General features: G+C 65.4%; 5 protein-coding genes across 5 annotated transcripts; 3 read left to right on the top strand and 2 right to left on the bottom strand.

Annotated features, from left to right (window-relative positions):
• Positions 1-1,664: 1,664 nt before the first annotated feature.
• Positions 1,665-2,006, top strand: EMIHUDRAFT_76167 (hypothetical protein; the record flags this gene model as incomplete). Its single annotated transcript, XM_005768165.1, has 2 exons — positions 1,665-1,847; positions 1,917-2,006. Coding segments are annotated over 2 exons (273 nt in total), but the record flags the coding sequence as incomplete, so codon positions are not given.
• A 645-nt stretch (positions 2,007-2,651) lies between these two features.
• On the bottom strand, positions 2,652-4,090 carry EMIHUDRAFT_245602 (hypothetical protein; the record flags this gene model as incomplete). The annotated part of the gene is made up of 2 exons (XM_005768164.1): positions 2,652-2,929; positions 3,457-4,090. The coding sequence occupies 2 exons, from the start codon at positions 4,088-4,090 to the stop codon at positions 2,652-2,654; spliced, it is 912 nt and encodes a 303-aa protein (XP_005768221.1).
• Positions 4,091-6,356: 2,266 nt separating this feature from the next.
• Positions 6,357-8,249, bottom strand: EMIHUDRAFT_445538 (hypothetical protein). The gene is made up of 6 exons (XM_005768163.1): positions 7,767-8,249; positions 7,631-7,690; positions 7,415-7,493; positions 7,063-7,124; positions 6,956-6,997; positions 6,357-6,851 (listed from the first exon to the last, which is right to left on the bottom strand). The coding sequence occupies exons 1-6, from the start codon at positions 8,211-8,213 to the stop codon at positions 6,534-6,536; spliced, it is 1,008 nt and encodes a 335-aa protein (XP_005768220.1). The 5' UTR covers positions 8,214-8,249; the 3' UTR covers positions 6,357-6,533.
• Positions 8,250-9,610: 1,361 nt separating this feature from the next.
• Positions 9,611-12,051, top strand: EMIHUDRAFT_245599 (hypothetical protein; the record flags this gene model as incomplete). The annotated part of the gene is made up of 9 exons (XM_005768162.1): positions 9,611-9,906; positions 9,978-10,083; positions 10,204-10,701; positions 10,848-10,949; positions 11,109-11,162; positions 11,539-11,588; positions 11,665-11,795; positions 11,878-11,923; positions 11,985-12,051. 9 exons carry the CDS (start codon positions 9,611-9,613, stop codon positions 12,049-12,051), a joined length of 1,350 nt encoding a protein of 449 aa, XP_005768219.1.
• A 517-nt stretch (positions 12,052-12,568) lies between these two features.
• EMIHUDRAFT_119258 (hypothetical protein) lies at positions 12,569-13,503 on the top strand (the record flags this gene model as incomplete). Its single annotated transcript, XM_005768161.1, has 2 exons — positions 12,569-12,847; positions 12,964-13,503. 2 exons carry the CDS (start codon positions 12,569-12,571, stop codon positions 13,501-13,503), a joined length of 819 nt encoding a protein of 272 aa, XP_005768218.1.
• Between the last annotated feature and the right edge of the window lie 467 nt (positions 13,504-13,970).

Here is a 13,970-nt window from a genome sequence, read left to right as displayed (position 1 = left end):
CGGCGGCGTGCTCCGCGCCGCCGGCAGCTGGCCGCGTGACGACGAGCGACGGCTGCACGAGGTGCTCTCGAGGGGCGGGCTCGGCATCTCTCCCCATCTCTCCCCTGTATCTCCCCTGTATCTCCCCATAGGAGCTCTCGGGCGGCGGCTTCGGCGCCGCGCTCCGCGCGTGCCCTGTCGAGAGCGTCGGCACGGCGCAGTCTTTCCTGCGCTTCGCGTCTGCATCGAGGGACTCGCGCCGACCTCTCGTGGCCATCTCCCCATATCCCCCCCATGTCTCCCCCATATCTCCCATAGGACCCGCGCCGCCTCTCGTGGCTGGCGGCCACACTCCTCGCCGGGCTGCAGAGCGCGGCGGCGGCGAACGAGACGTCGCTGTCGCACGCGACTGCGTTGCGCTTCGTCGCCCCGCTGCTGGCAGAGCTGCGCTGGCGCGGGCCGCAGCTGGCCGAGGCGACTCTCTCCCGCGGCTCGACCGCCGCCGCCGTCACCGCGGGCGCGCGGCAGGTGCGGGAGGAGGTTGGCGCGCTCCTCGCGCTGTCGATGCAGGCCGCGTCGCCGCCGCCGCCGGGCCAGCCGCAGCCCGCCGCGTCGAGGCATGTCCAGGACACGTCCATGACATGTCCGGGACATGACCTTAGGCCAGCCGCAGCCCGCAGCGCGCATCGGCGCGGCGGCCGCGGGGCTGCTGCGTTCGGTTCTCGCCGCATGCCGCCTCGAGGGGCTTCCTCGCGGTTCTGCCGACGCCGCGCCCGACGCCGCCAGCGGCGGCAACGGCGGCGGCGGAGTTGTGCTGCTCGAGCCGGAGGACGAGGGTGAGCGAGCCTCGGCGCGGGCGGCGCGCGTGGTTGCGCTCGCGTGTGTGCGCGGCTGCGTGCGGCACGGCCGGCCGCAGGCACCTAGACACCTCCTAGACACCTCCTAGACACCTCCTAGACACCTCCTAGACACCTCCTAGACACCTCCTAGACACCTCCTATACACCTCCTATACACCTCCTAGACACCTCCTAGACACCTCCTAGACACCTCCTAGACACCTCCTAGACACCTCCTAGACACCTCCTAGACACCTCCTAGACACCTCCTAGACACCGCCTAGACACCGCCTATGGCACGGCCGGCCGCAGGCGCTTCTGCCATACGGCGAGCAGCTGCTGCGCGCCTCGCTCGCCACCGCAGCGAGCATCAACGACCCCGACCTCTCGAACGCCGGCCGCGCGTGCGCCGTGCTGCTCGCGCAGCTCCCCCTCCTCGAGGCGGGGCTCCTCGTCCCTTTCCTCGCGCTGCTCAAGGACCTCTCCGCCTCGCCCTCGTGGCACCTGCGCGGCTGCCTGCTCCCTCCGCTCAAGTACCTGATCTACCTCGGCCAGTTCGCGCCGCCGTCGCTGCAGCCGCCGCCGCAAGAGGCGATCCAGGCGCTGCTCCTCCAGCTGCTCGTGGACCCGCAGCTCGAGGTGAGGGAGGCGGCCATGCCGGTCGTTGCGGGCTACGTGCGCCTCTACGGGCCACACGCACGCCGGCGCCGCCCGCGCGGACCGGCCGTATGCTCGCGCCCCTTCCCCTGACCCGTCTCTCTCGCCCCTTCCCCACAGGCGCCTCCTCGCATGGGCCGACAACATCCTCAAGAAGCGCAAGAACGGGGGCGCGCCGCTGGCGCAGAGGCACGGCGGCGTGCTCGGCCTCGCCGCCCTCGTCGCGCTGGCGCCGTACGACGTGCCTTCGTGGCTGCCAGAGGTGCTCGAGCGGCTGGCGCGGCACGCCCAGCAGCCGCAGCCCATCAAGGCTGCCGTCTCGAGGGTGTTTGCTGACTTCAAACGCACACACCAGGCGCCGCCGACCAATGCCGTGCCCCCCCCCCCCCCCTCCCCCAACGTCTAGCCCCCACCCCCCCACTTCCCCCCAACCCCTCTTCAGGACAACTGGGCCGCCTCGAGGAAGCGGCTCACGCCGGAGCAGCTCGAGATGCTCGCCGACGCGGAGCAGCCGCCGCACTGGTACGCCTGACACTCTTCCGGACGCGGGCAGGGAGCTCTGCACCGCCGACTGCACTGCACTCTGCGGTCCCCCGGCCAACTTGCTTGTGTACGCTGTCCCCTGTGTCTCGCAGTGCCCAGGCGGATGTGAGCCAGATGGGTGATGAGATGATGCGCTCTCTCGCTGACGCTGTTTGACTTGTGTGTTGAGGCTCGAGCTGTTCTGTTGTGGTGTCTCGGGTCTCGCGCCCCTCACACGCTCTCATGTGATCGACGACGTCGACGCTGCTACTGTAGAGCCGTAGCTGGGTCCTTGGGGCAACAGTTCCAGGGAGGGCTCGTTGTGCGAGTAATATGGGCCAAAAGCGTCGAAAATGTCTGTGTCTCGAGTTCGTAGCCTTGTTGCAGCTCCGCAGCCCAGTGGCTGCGGGGGCTGCCGCGGGACGCACCGCTCGCGCGTTCTGCACACTGACACACCGAGTGTGCAGAACCAACTGGAGTGAGTAGGCTCGAGTCGCAAGCTCGCGGACGCCGCGCCCGCTGTGGAGCTGCAAGCCAAACTCGCCGCCGAGCGTGCCACCGAAGGCGTCCCAAGCGCAACTCAGCACGCGCCCGACGGCGGCACGCGAGCTCGGAGCGGAGCGGCGGGGTGAACGGCCACGTAACGTCGCCGAAGCTATCCGGCGCTCCGCTTGCCCTCCCCGCGCGCCTCGATGGCTCGCCACGCCTCCTCGACGAGCGCGAAGCACTCTCCGGCGCGCGGGTGGCCGCACCGGTCCGGGTGGAGCCGCCGCACCAGCTGCAGGTACCGCTTCCGGCTCGCCTCGCGGCCCGTCAACCGCTGCAGCCCAAGGCAGCCCCAGGGGTCCTGCACAGCGCGGGGGGCTCCAGCGAGCACCGCCGCCACGAGAGCGTCCACCGCGCAATCGACGTCGACCACGCCGCCGCTCGATCCTGCGTCGCCGCTGCTGGACCCACCGCAGCCGCCGCCGCCGCCGCCGCCGCCGACGCCGCCGCCGACGCCGCCGCTCCCTCCCCCTCCGCCGCTCCCGCCGCCGCCGGCCTGGCGCTGTCGCTGGCGGCTGGCCGCCTAAGGCAAGGTAAGGTGCAAACGTCCCCTCACACACAAAGTGGTGGGGCAAGGGGGGGGGCGACCCTCGCGACTCCACGTCTAGGCGACAGGAGCCCCTCGGCATGAAAAGTGCAAGGCCCAGTGCGCGTGGGTGAGCGGTGCGTGTGTGTGTGTGTGTGGCTGGCCACCTCCTCGAAGAGACGCCTCTGCTCCTGCAACCGCCGCTGTTGCTCCTGCTGCAACCGCCGCTGTTGCTCCTGCAGCAGCGGCTTCTGCTCCTGCAACCGTCGCTGTTGCTCCTGCAGATGCTGCCGCTGTTGCTCCTGCAGCCGCCGCTGCTGCTCAGCCTTGGCGACGCGCATCACCTTGGCTGCCTATGGGGGGGGTGGCCAGGACGTGTCGTGGACACGCTTCTGCCGCCACCGGGCCTGCGTCACCGGAGCCTGCGTAGTTGGCTCTGCCGCTGCTGGCGCCGCCGCTGGCTCGGCTGCTGCCGGTGGCGGAGGTGGAGGCGTGTACTCCCCGACCGCCCGCGCGTAGGCCACCGCCGCCTCCACCGCCGTGGCGTAAGAGCCTAAGCCCTGCGCGGGTCTTCCGTCCACCTGCGCAAAGAAGGGCAGTCCCAGCACGACACGCGGCGGCGCGTCCATCCGTTGGGCCGGAGTCATCAGCCCTCTGTGAATATACACGCCCTTGTAGCCGGTCCTGCCTCTGCTCGAGAGGTGCAGGCGCAAGCCCTCCGCCTCCGTCGCTACCGCCGGAGGCTGGTACTCGCCGGCAGCCCGCGCGTACGCCACCGCCGCCTCCACCGCCGTGCCGAAGGTGCCCAGGTAGTCCGCCCTCCCGTCCACCATGCGCTGCGCCTGGAAGCGGCCAGAGTGCTCTCGCACGCCCCTGTACCCGGTGCTGTTGCTGGAGAGGTGCAAGCTCAAGCCCTCCGCCACACGCTCTCTCGCCGCCGGCTCCGCTGCTGCCGCTGGCGGAGGAGCAGTGTCCGTGTGGGTGTTCGCCAGCGCCGCTGTGTTGGAATGCTTGCGCTTCATCCTCTCTGCTGCTGACTGGTCACAGCTCGCCGGGCGGAGTTGACCGCCCTCTCACAAAACGCCAGGTTCAACTTGGGGGAGGGGGGTTCTCTCTCGAGGTCTCGAGGTGGATATCTCGAGGTTCTCGAGGTTCTCGAGGTGGATATCCTTTGGCCGCGTTGGGTAGCGAGGATTGGTGTGACGCGATCCACGCAGGCGTGTTTTCTGGCGGCCGACCGTCAGTGCACGGAGTTGCCCCTTCTCCGACTGCCCCGGCTAGTTCCCGAGTTTCGCGGGAGTGACCCCATGCGTCAAACCCGAGACCTAGCGCGGGTGGGTTGGAGGGGGCTCGCCCCGTTCCTCCCCATCGGGCCGCGTGAGCGGCCACGCCTCGCAGATTCGTTTTCGCGCCTGGGTCAGGCGCGCGGGGCATCCCCCGGGTCGCTCGACCGAGGTGGAGGTGGATATCCTTTGGCCGCGTTGGGTAGCGAGGATTGGTGTAACCCGAGCCACGGAGGCGTGTTTTCTGGCGGCCGACCGTCAGTGCACGGAGTTGCCCCTTCTCCGACTGCCCCGGCTAGTTCCCGAGGTCGCGCGGGAGTGACCCCTGCGTCCCCCGAGACCTAGCGCGGGTGGGTTGGAGGGGGCTCGCCCCGCTCCTCCCCATCGGGCCGCATGAGCGGCCACGCCTCGCAGATTCGTTTCTCGCGCCTGGGTCAGGCGCGCGGTAGCGGCGCGGGGCGCCGTCGCGCGCGTCTCCGACGCGCCGGCCCACGAGCGGCGAACCGCGCGTTCCGGGGGGCGTGCGGTTCGGCCGTGGGAGGCCTCTCGCGCCCCGAGGTCGGCCTCGACGCGGCTCCCTCGGGCCGGCTTTTGCCGCGAGAGGGCGCCGGCCGCGTGTAAGAGGTGGCTGGCGCCCTGAGGCGGCATTTGGTGGGGTCGGCGTGCGGTGCTGAGTCTTACTCGTCGGCGCTGGGGCCAGATCCCAGCGCAGAACTCTGCAACGCTGGCATACAAACACAAGAAGACTAACCCTAACCCTAACCCTAACCCTAACCCGTACCCTAACCCGTACCCTAACCCTAGGTCAGCGTGTGGGGCTGAGTCTTAGTCGTCGGCGCTGTGGGGCCAGATCCCAGCGCAGAACCCTGCAACGCTGGCATATACAGACACAACCAGACTCCCTGACCCTAACCCTAACCCTAACCCTAACCCTAACCCTCTAACCCTAATAACCCTAACCTAACCCACCCCCAACTCCACACCGCAAATTTGAAAGATCTTGATGAAAATCAGGCCCGACTGCAAATTTCTTCAAAATTTTCGCAGGCGCTCCGCGCCTGCAGATTTTGAAATAAATTCGACAAAATTGGTACCTGGCCCAACCGACGAGTCGGTCCGCGTGCCTCCTCGTGTCCCGTACCGTTCTCACACATCCATAAACTCACTTTGGCCCCACTGAAGCGATGCCTCTGAATCCTGAATCCTCAGAAGTCAGATTTTAGATTCGGACGCTGCGCACCCTCTAACGCGCTGTGTCTGGACGCTGTCTGGACTGTGGACAAGTCTGGACGCTGTCTGGACAGGCTCAGGACTGGGTCTAGACAGGTGTGGGAGCTGGGAGCTCCACAAACCAGGTTCCACTTCCGCACCTTCCACGTTCCAGGGCTAGGGGGTGCGCAGCGCCCCAAAATCCACCAGTGTGGGATTTCGCGCAATCGCTTGACTCTGAAAAGCTGGCTAGGAATCCTATGTACCTTTCTGAGCGCTGTGGTCGCCGCAGACTGGCTCCAACTTGACGGCGGCATGGAGACGTGATGCCTTCATGCCGCCGTCAAGTCGAAATCGACACACAGCTCGATGGTTTGCCCGAAAAGGTACGTAGCGGCGTTTTGGGCGACAACAGCGCTGCGACCGCGAAGTGGCGGTGGACATGCTCCCACGTTGCCGACGCAGCGCCGGAGTGGCCGGCGCTGCTCGCCGCGACCACGACGGCTACTCTGATACTCCGGGCCGACCCGTCCTACCCGACGGTGGCACTCTTAGACGTCTCGCTCACGCTGAGAAAAATTCTGAAACGGCGTGCAGCAGAGTCACCGACGAGACGATCCGCGTGCCTCCTCGTGTCCCGTACCGTTCTCACACATCCATAAACTCACTTTGGCCTCACTGAAGCGATGCCTGAATCCTGAATCCTCAGATTTTAGATTAGGACGCTGCGCACCCTCTACCAGGGCCCGGCGCACATCCCCTGCGCCCTGGTGCTGGGTCACGAATACCCCGGGTATTTGAGCGCGCGAGTTTTCCTCGAACGGAAAATCACTCGCGAGCAGGTCACTGCGCATCTACACAGCGACACGCCGCGATTCGCTAGGTCGCTACAGGGGCTGAAGCTCCGTGCACCGTACACAGGTGTCCAGCTCTGATCTGCGCTTTCTCGCGCAACTCCTAGCTCCTACCTCCGCTAATACTGGACGCGCACGCCGTTGTCGAGGTACTGGGCGCCCGGTACCTTGATGACATTGCCGTTGTCATCAATGTACTCGGACTTTTTGCCCTGCACGAACCGCTCGAAAAACTTGGTCAGGATGCGGTCCGTGGTGAGGAACTCGACCTTTTGGCCGTTGCCGCTCGTCGCGAGTATCTTTGGCACCAGGTCCTGCGCCACCTCGGGGGGCTGGGCAGCGAGCACGCCGAACGGGAACTTGCGCAGCTTGGGCGTCGAGTCGTTGAGCAGCAAGTCCGTGAAGACCATCCCCGGCGAGAGCGTGTGCACGTTCACCTGCGCGGTCGGGTGCGGCAGGGCGTGGGCGTGCGTGTGCTGTGAGCCCAGTGTGCTGTGAGCCCAGAAGCTGCCCTCTCGGCCGCGTCCGTCTCTCGGGTCGCCTTTGCGCCGCGCGCCGCCTCGTCGGGCTCGTACCCCTCCACCTGTTCACAGCCAGAGGTGTGAAGAGACGCTGTTCACAGCTGTCGTCGGGCTCGTCCCCCTCCACCCCGTCTTCGAGCTCCTTGACGAGAGAGTCGGTCAGCTGCGGCAGCCCGCGCTTCGTCGCGCCTACCCACACCGCCACACACACACGCGCCTGTGCGCGCAAAAAGAGGCGCCGCGCAAGGGCGGCAGTCGCGGGCGGGCGAGAGGGGCATGGGTCGGGGGCCGGGGAGGGCGGGCGGACGGAAGAACGGAAGGAGGGACGCACGGAAGGGAGGAATGGTGCCGCGCGCGCTCTGTGCGCCGTAGCAGGCGTAGCCAGGAGTGCCTCTGCCTCTCTCCTCTCGGCTGCCTCCCGGCTGCCTCCCGGCTGCCTCCCGGCTGCCTCTCGGCTGCCTCTCGGCTAAATCTCGCGCCGTAGCAGGCGTAGCCAGGAGTGCCGCCGCCCTTGACGCCGGAGCCGACGGTGTTGAACACGTGCGACTCGACGCCGCGCTGCGGGCGCGGGCGCCGGCGGTGAGCGCACGCGCCGGCGGCTTCTCCGCGAGTGCCGCCCCATGCGCACTCTCTCAGCGCACTCTCTCAGCGCGCGCTTCTCGGATCGCACGGGCCGGGCGGGGCGACTGGCGGACCTGCGTTCGCATGAGCTTGATGGCCTCGAGGGTGCAGAGGAGCACACCGATCAGGTTGACCTGCTCCCGCACCGGCCGGCGTCAGGCGCAGTGCGGCCGAGTCTCAGGCGCAGCGCAGAAAGTGGACGGCGCGAGCCTTGACGACTGCCTCGACGGTCTGGGTGGAGAGGGAGGTGAAGGGACGGCGACCGCCGTTGATGCCCGCGTTGTTGATCCAGTAGTGTACCGTCCCGATCTGCTCCTTTGCGAACTGCGCGAGAGCGCCCACAGACTCGGCAGACGAGACGTCGGTGGTGCAGCCGTAGATGCGGCCGAGGCCGCCGCCGTGCTTCTGCCGCAGCGCCATCACGGCCGGCTCCGGGTCCTTGACGTCGCAGATCACCACCCAGTGCCCGCGCGCCAGGAACTCGTCCGCGTAGGCGTAGCCGACGCCGCCAGCGCCGCCGGTGATCACGACGCCCTTCGGCGACGAGGTCTGCTGCTGCATGGCGAGGCGTGACACGGCGCTATGGACGGCGCCGCGGCGCGCGCCGGGAACGCCCGGCGACAAGGCTGCGGCCACGATCGTCGGGAGGAGGAGCATGCTAGTCCGTCTCCCAGTCAGCGGTGGCGGTGGCGGTGCCAGAAGTCGAGAGAGGGTAGCTCGCATAATGGGAAAGAAAAAAGAAAAAAGAAATGCCCAGGGCGTGCAGTGTCGAAAGTGACACTCTCCTCTCCTTAAAATCCCTGTGTGGTGGCGGCGTGCCGTTCTCCCATCCCTCCCTTGGGTTGTGTGTTTTCTTTCTTTCTTTTCGAAAGTGAGCACGAGCCACATTCATCCGCAGCAGGGCCCGCCCTCCCCGATCGCCTCCTCGATCGCCGCGCGGGCCGCGAGCCGCCCGAGCTGCGCCTCGAGCGCCTAGTATTTGGGAATGATCATTTGAATACCTCCATTAGCAGTTGGCCGCCGCAGCGGGAGAGGAGCCGTCTGCAGGCTGCAGCTCCACTACTACGGTCACGCGTGCGAGCGCATCGCGGTGCGGCCGCACGAGGGTGCGCTCCGAGGGCGTGTACCGTCGAGCCAGCGAGATGCACGGCAGGCACTCGGCGCACCCGAATTTGCTTCGGACAAAGGGCGTGACGCACGCCTCTATGCGCGGGAGAACCAGCGAGCGGACGGCTTCGAGCCGTCCCGCGTCCCCCGGTTCTCCAGCGGCCGGCTTGCCTCCGCCAAGCAGGTAGAGCTCAAAGGCCGGCAGGTGATCCGTTGAGTCGGCAGCGGCGCTGAAAACGGCTGGTCTGAGCAATCGTACCACGGAGGCGGCCTCCTGCTGCGTGAAGAGGGAGCGAAGCCAGTGCACGCGGCTCGGCTCCTCGGGCTCCAGGGCGTTGGGGAAGGGTGCGTCTTTCCAGCTCACGTGCCCCGGGCAACCGTCGATTGTCAGCGCGCCGTTCTTGGAGGTGTGCCGCACCGCACGCAGCTCTGCCCGCACCGGCACGGATAGGCCGCCACAGCCACATGAGGAGAGCGCAAAGGCCGAGGAGCCCAGACCGAGCACCGCGAGCGCGGTGTAGAAGATGCATAGCAGCATCGACGAGGAGACGAGGTTAGGCGCTCTTTTTGCGCGATATCCAGGTCAGCGTCGACGCCGTCGACGCAGGATAACCAAAGCCACTGCTTGGGCACCCGGCAAATTTCTTTTTTCTCGCCAGCCTCCCTCGCCCCAACGAGGGCGAAAGCTAGAAATTATTTTTGACCTCGACGATTTTTTTGCGCGGTTTGTCCTGTTTTCTTTCTTTCGAAAGAAAGAAAAAGAAGACGGATAACCCACTGGAGTACCCGTGTGGACCGGAGGTAACAACAGCAGCAGCAGCATAACCCAAGGGAGGGATTGGAGGATTCTTTCTGTTTCTTGGAAAATTCTTTCTTTCAGCGGGCACCCGACGGGCAGACTCTTGCTCCTCCCCACCGCGTGCGCGGACCTGCACGACGCGGAGACAATGACGCCAGCGAAGGTGCTCGACAACGCGCGGATCTGCTCCTTTCAGCAGCCCTGTGAGAGCTTTGCCGCTTGGCAGAGCGCACACAGCAAGTGGGAGCGAGAGCCAACCACCGTCCAGCGCGGCTGCAGCCATTGTAACATCGATGGACTCGCCCGCTTGCCAGCGGACGAGGTGTTTCATAGTTCAGCTGTGGTGAAGGACGAGCGTGAGCTCGCAAGTCCATCCAGCCTCGACTACACCGACATATTTACTCGCCCCGGGATCAACCGCACCTGGCTTATGCAGCGGTGCAGGTACGGTTCGGGCGCTGAGTAGTTAGTGGGCATCGTCTTTCCTGGCCGACTGTGCCTTGCTTCCCTTGCAGGACGGCTCGAGGACTCCTTCGCGGTGCACATCGGGGTTCAAACGTGACGGTCAACCTCGGCGATGGCGAGTCGCTCCCGCTGGCGGCCGTGTTGAAGCATGGCTGGGTGCCCGAGCTCCTGCCCTCTCGGGTAGTACACAGCTCGCTCCTCCGGCGCCTCCCGCACGCCATGCGCAGCCCTCCGTTCACGGGTCGGTACATGCCATGCTCCTCGGCGCGAGGCGAGGACGCTGCGGTGCTCCGCTCCTTTTTTACCGACCGCGACAGCGGCAGGCCGTTGGCGGCGCTTGGGCAGCCGACCTACCTCGAGCTAGGCGGCGGCGACGGGGAGGTGGAGTCAACAACGCTCGTGTTTGACCGCTGTCTCAACTGGACCGGGGTTTTAGTCGAGGCGAGCCCAGCATCCTTTGAGAAGCTGCTGCAAGCGCGGCCAAACGCTGTCAAGATCAACGCAGCGGTGTGTGAGGAGTACAGCTTTGTGCCTTTCACCGCAAGCGGATTCTATGGGGGCAGAATCCAGCGTGGCACGACAACTGCTGAACGCGCTACGGGGCGCCACACCCACAGAGCGGGCTCGATCCAAGTCCCGTGCGTGCCGCTCGACGAAGCGCTGGCAAGACTCGCCGTGCGGCGGCTCGACTTCTTTTCGCTCGACTGCGAGGGGTGTGAGCTGAGCGTGATCAACACTCTCGCGCGCGCTCTCGGGCGCACGCTCTCGCTCGGGGTACTTGTGGTGGAGGCGCGAGGCGCGACCTTGGCCGTGCTGCACCGCTGGGACCCCCTTCACCGCCGAGACTGAGTAGTCAGCCCACACGCCCACCACGTCGCTCGCGTATATTTCCGTGACCCCCATTTCATCGTGATCCCCAGGCGCGCGGCGACGGTCATCGAGCACCGATCTTCCGGCGGCTGCTTCGGGCTGGCATGAGCTACGCCGGGATGATCGCCGCGCGCGGGACGACTGCAAACCACGTGATGGACGACGTCTTTGTGAACGAGTCGTTTTTCCGTCGGTGGTGGCCTCGGTCTCAGTTTCTGACACACGAACCAGCCGAGCTCCTATAAGTTCTGCCGGCCAGAACCCAGATGTGCGAACTGCCGAGGCGGTGTGGTCCGGTGTGATCTGTGAAGGATAGCCGCGGGCGCAGCCGCAACGTGCGGTACGCATTCCCTTACGAGAGGTCTGTGAGCTATAGAATGCGAGTTTTGCTCCTTTCCGCATGCAGTGCGCGCGCCAGCCAAGCAAACTCCCGCCCGAGAGCTCTGGCCGACTACACGGTGAGCCATCCGGACCAATGCAGTAAACCTTTTCCTTCTAAGCAGGGCTACACAATGACCCTAAAGTGTGGGGGTGTTCCTGGCGCGTTGCGATGAGTAGGATTAGATTAGCCACTGTTATTTTGAAGTTCATACATGAAAATACCAACTTACCTATGTGCACGTCTCCGCGGCGTGGCCCGGCGGCGGCCTGGGGGAGCGGTCAGAGCAGCACTGCGCCGGCCGGCGATCGACCCTCGACTATAACACGGGCTCTATTGAACGGCCTCAAGGTGCTCTTTAGGGCTGCCTATTCCGCTCGCCCGGCTACGACGCTGAGCTTCGAAGGAAAAGGTTTCGCTCGGCACGACGTCGGAGAGCAAACTTCGGCGTTCGTCCTATAGTGGAATGCTGGACGCACGTCGGCAAGTGGGCTGCATGATCAGGCGGGCTTTGCTGCTGGTGCTGTGGGCATCATCACAGCTCAACCTGAAGTCAAGGCGCAGAAGCTTCAGTGGGCACTTTTTGCGTCCTTTGCCACGTATATGGCGCTGCGGACCGGTCTACCGACCCGCCCCTGATCGTGTTCTCTTCCTCGACTCGACCTTCCGCGTCCTTCCTCGACTCTCGACCTGATGTTGAGTTCCGCACCAGCGCAGCTCAGTGGCAGTGTGCGACCAGGGCCAGTGGTAGACACCAGACAGTCACGACGTGCGTCAGGCTGCTCTCTCTGAGCGATGACACTACCAGGAGCATTGCGAGTGTCATCGGAGTCACTTGTATTTACGACACCGCCACGCTCGCAAGGGCCGCCTAAGCGCCTAAGCACCCTAAGAGCAACCCCCCCGCTTAGGCCGCTTAGGCGCTTAGGCGAGCGACGGCCGGCTGCCCGGGGCTGGCGTGAGCTGGCGTGCCTCTGCCGTGGGGTGAGTGCCTGGGAGAGCCACTCTGCAAGTGGTGTGCGAGTGTGTAGCCTTTAGGTTTAGAGTGCTCCGTGCAGTCGGCCTCTGCAGCGCCTCGGAGTCGAGCTCTTTCCTAAGACTCTTTGGAAGCCGCGAAAAGACGAGCTGCGCGGAGCCACGGCCACGCACGTCTCGAGCGAGCGGCAAAGAGGCAGCGTCCCGCATGCTTTTGCGAAACGTCTCAGGAGGTCCGCGCTACTCTGGGTTTCTCCTAGCGGCGGAGCGCTCCCTCTACTCGGAGCTGATACTCACCGATTGGCTCCGCGCTTTGGGGTGCCCCGCAGAATACCTCTGGATTTTGAAATTCTTTTTTGACGCACACCGACTGGGCACTGCAAAGTGCGAAGCTTCGCGGAAGTGGTCTTCCTCCAAATGGCCGTCGCCCTTTTGCTGGGCCTCGCCGCCACTCGCCCGCGCTCCGTGGCATCCGGCCTCGCCGCCACTCGCCCGCGCTCCGTAGCCTCCGCACACCGCCGCGCCGCAGTCCGCATGGGCCTCTTCGACGCGCTCGCAGAGTCAATGAAGAACGACGAGACGCTCGGGAAGCGGGAGGGCGCCGGCCTGAGCAAAGAGGTGGAGCTAAAGACGATTACTTGGAAGGGCCCCAAGCCCGACAACTTTTGGGAGCAACAGCCCGTTTCGACCTCCCAGGTCGTGCCGGCAAAACAAAGATGCTTGAGACAGCCGTTAGCTCACACACTCTGCCGCTGCGTGACACGCACCCGAGGCTCCGTCCCACGCACGAGACGCCGGCTGCGTTTGCACAGGGACAGAAGCTGGCCGACGTGGCGCGGCAGTCGGGCATCCCAATCAAATACTCATGTATGGAGGGCCACTGTCGAGTCTGCGACGTGGTCGTGGACGGCAGGCGGGTGCCGGCGTGCGTTGCGAGGTGCCAGAAGAAGGACGTCACCATCGAGTACTTCGGCTCGGTCGCGCCAACCAAAGCGCCGCGCAAGCAGCCTCCGCCTCTGCCTCCGCCGCCGCCGCCGCCGCAGCAGCAGCAGCAGGCGTTTGGGATGAGCTTCGGGAACCCCTTCGAGGCGCCGCCGCCGCCGCCGCCGCCTCCGCCGCCGCCGCCGCCAGCGCCAGAACCGCAGGCGAAGCCGGCCTTCGGGATGCCGTTTTCGCTGCCCAACCCGTTTGACACGGTGGCGGAGGCGGCGCAGGAGGAGGAGGAGGGGGAGGAGGAGGAGGGGGAGCCCGCGCTCAGCCTCGAGGAGCAGCTCAAGCAGGAGATGGCGGGAGGCAAGGGGGGCGGGTTTGGGGGTGGGTCCGGACGGCCCGGCGGATGGCCATTCGGATGAGAGGCATGATTGCACACCGCCCGCTCTTCCAGGGACGAGAGCGTGGAACGCGTCAATATAATGATCAGGATGTGTGTGTGGGCTGTGGCGCACTTTCGAGAGTGTAGCTGTTGTATTCGAAACTTACGTTTCTATTGTTCATTGAGGTGTGCATAAACCAGACACCACTATGTTATATCATAGGATATAACATACTGAGATACCAGGCTCTTCCCTGGCATATCAGCTATCAAGAAACCGTCTGACTTCTAGGAGGAGGAGCTCTGTATTCTGCTTTTTCGACATATCCCACAGATCACATCCGGGCCAATGGAATATCGGTCCAGACGCTCTGGGTTCTGGTTTTTCGAGGTGTGAACGATCTCCCGGAGGGGTCATTCCGCCGGAATGACCCCTCATTAACTAATCGGATTCCGAATGGGTCGAACGGGAGTACTAAGACAGCAGCATGTTCTCGCCGCACCGCA

Source organism: Emiliania huxleyi (genome assembly GCF_000372725.1).
Source record: "Emiliania huxleyi CCMP1516 unplaced genomic scaffold EMIHUscaffold_467, whole genome shotgun sequence".
NCBI lineage: Eukaryota > Haptophyta > Isochrysidales > Noelaerhabdaceae > Emiliania > Emiliania huxleyi.
The sequence above is the reverse complement of the archived record's forward strand: the minus strand, read 5'-3'. Positions and strand labels throughout refer to the sequence as shown.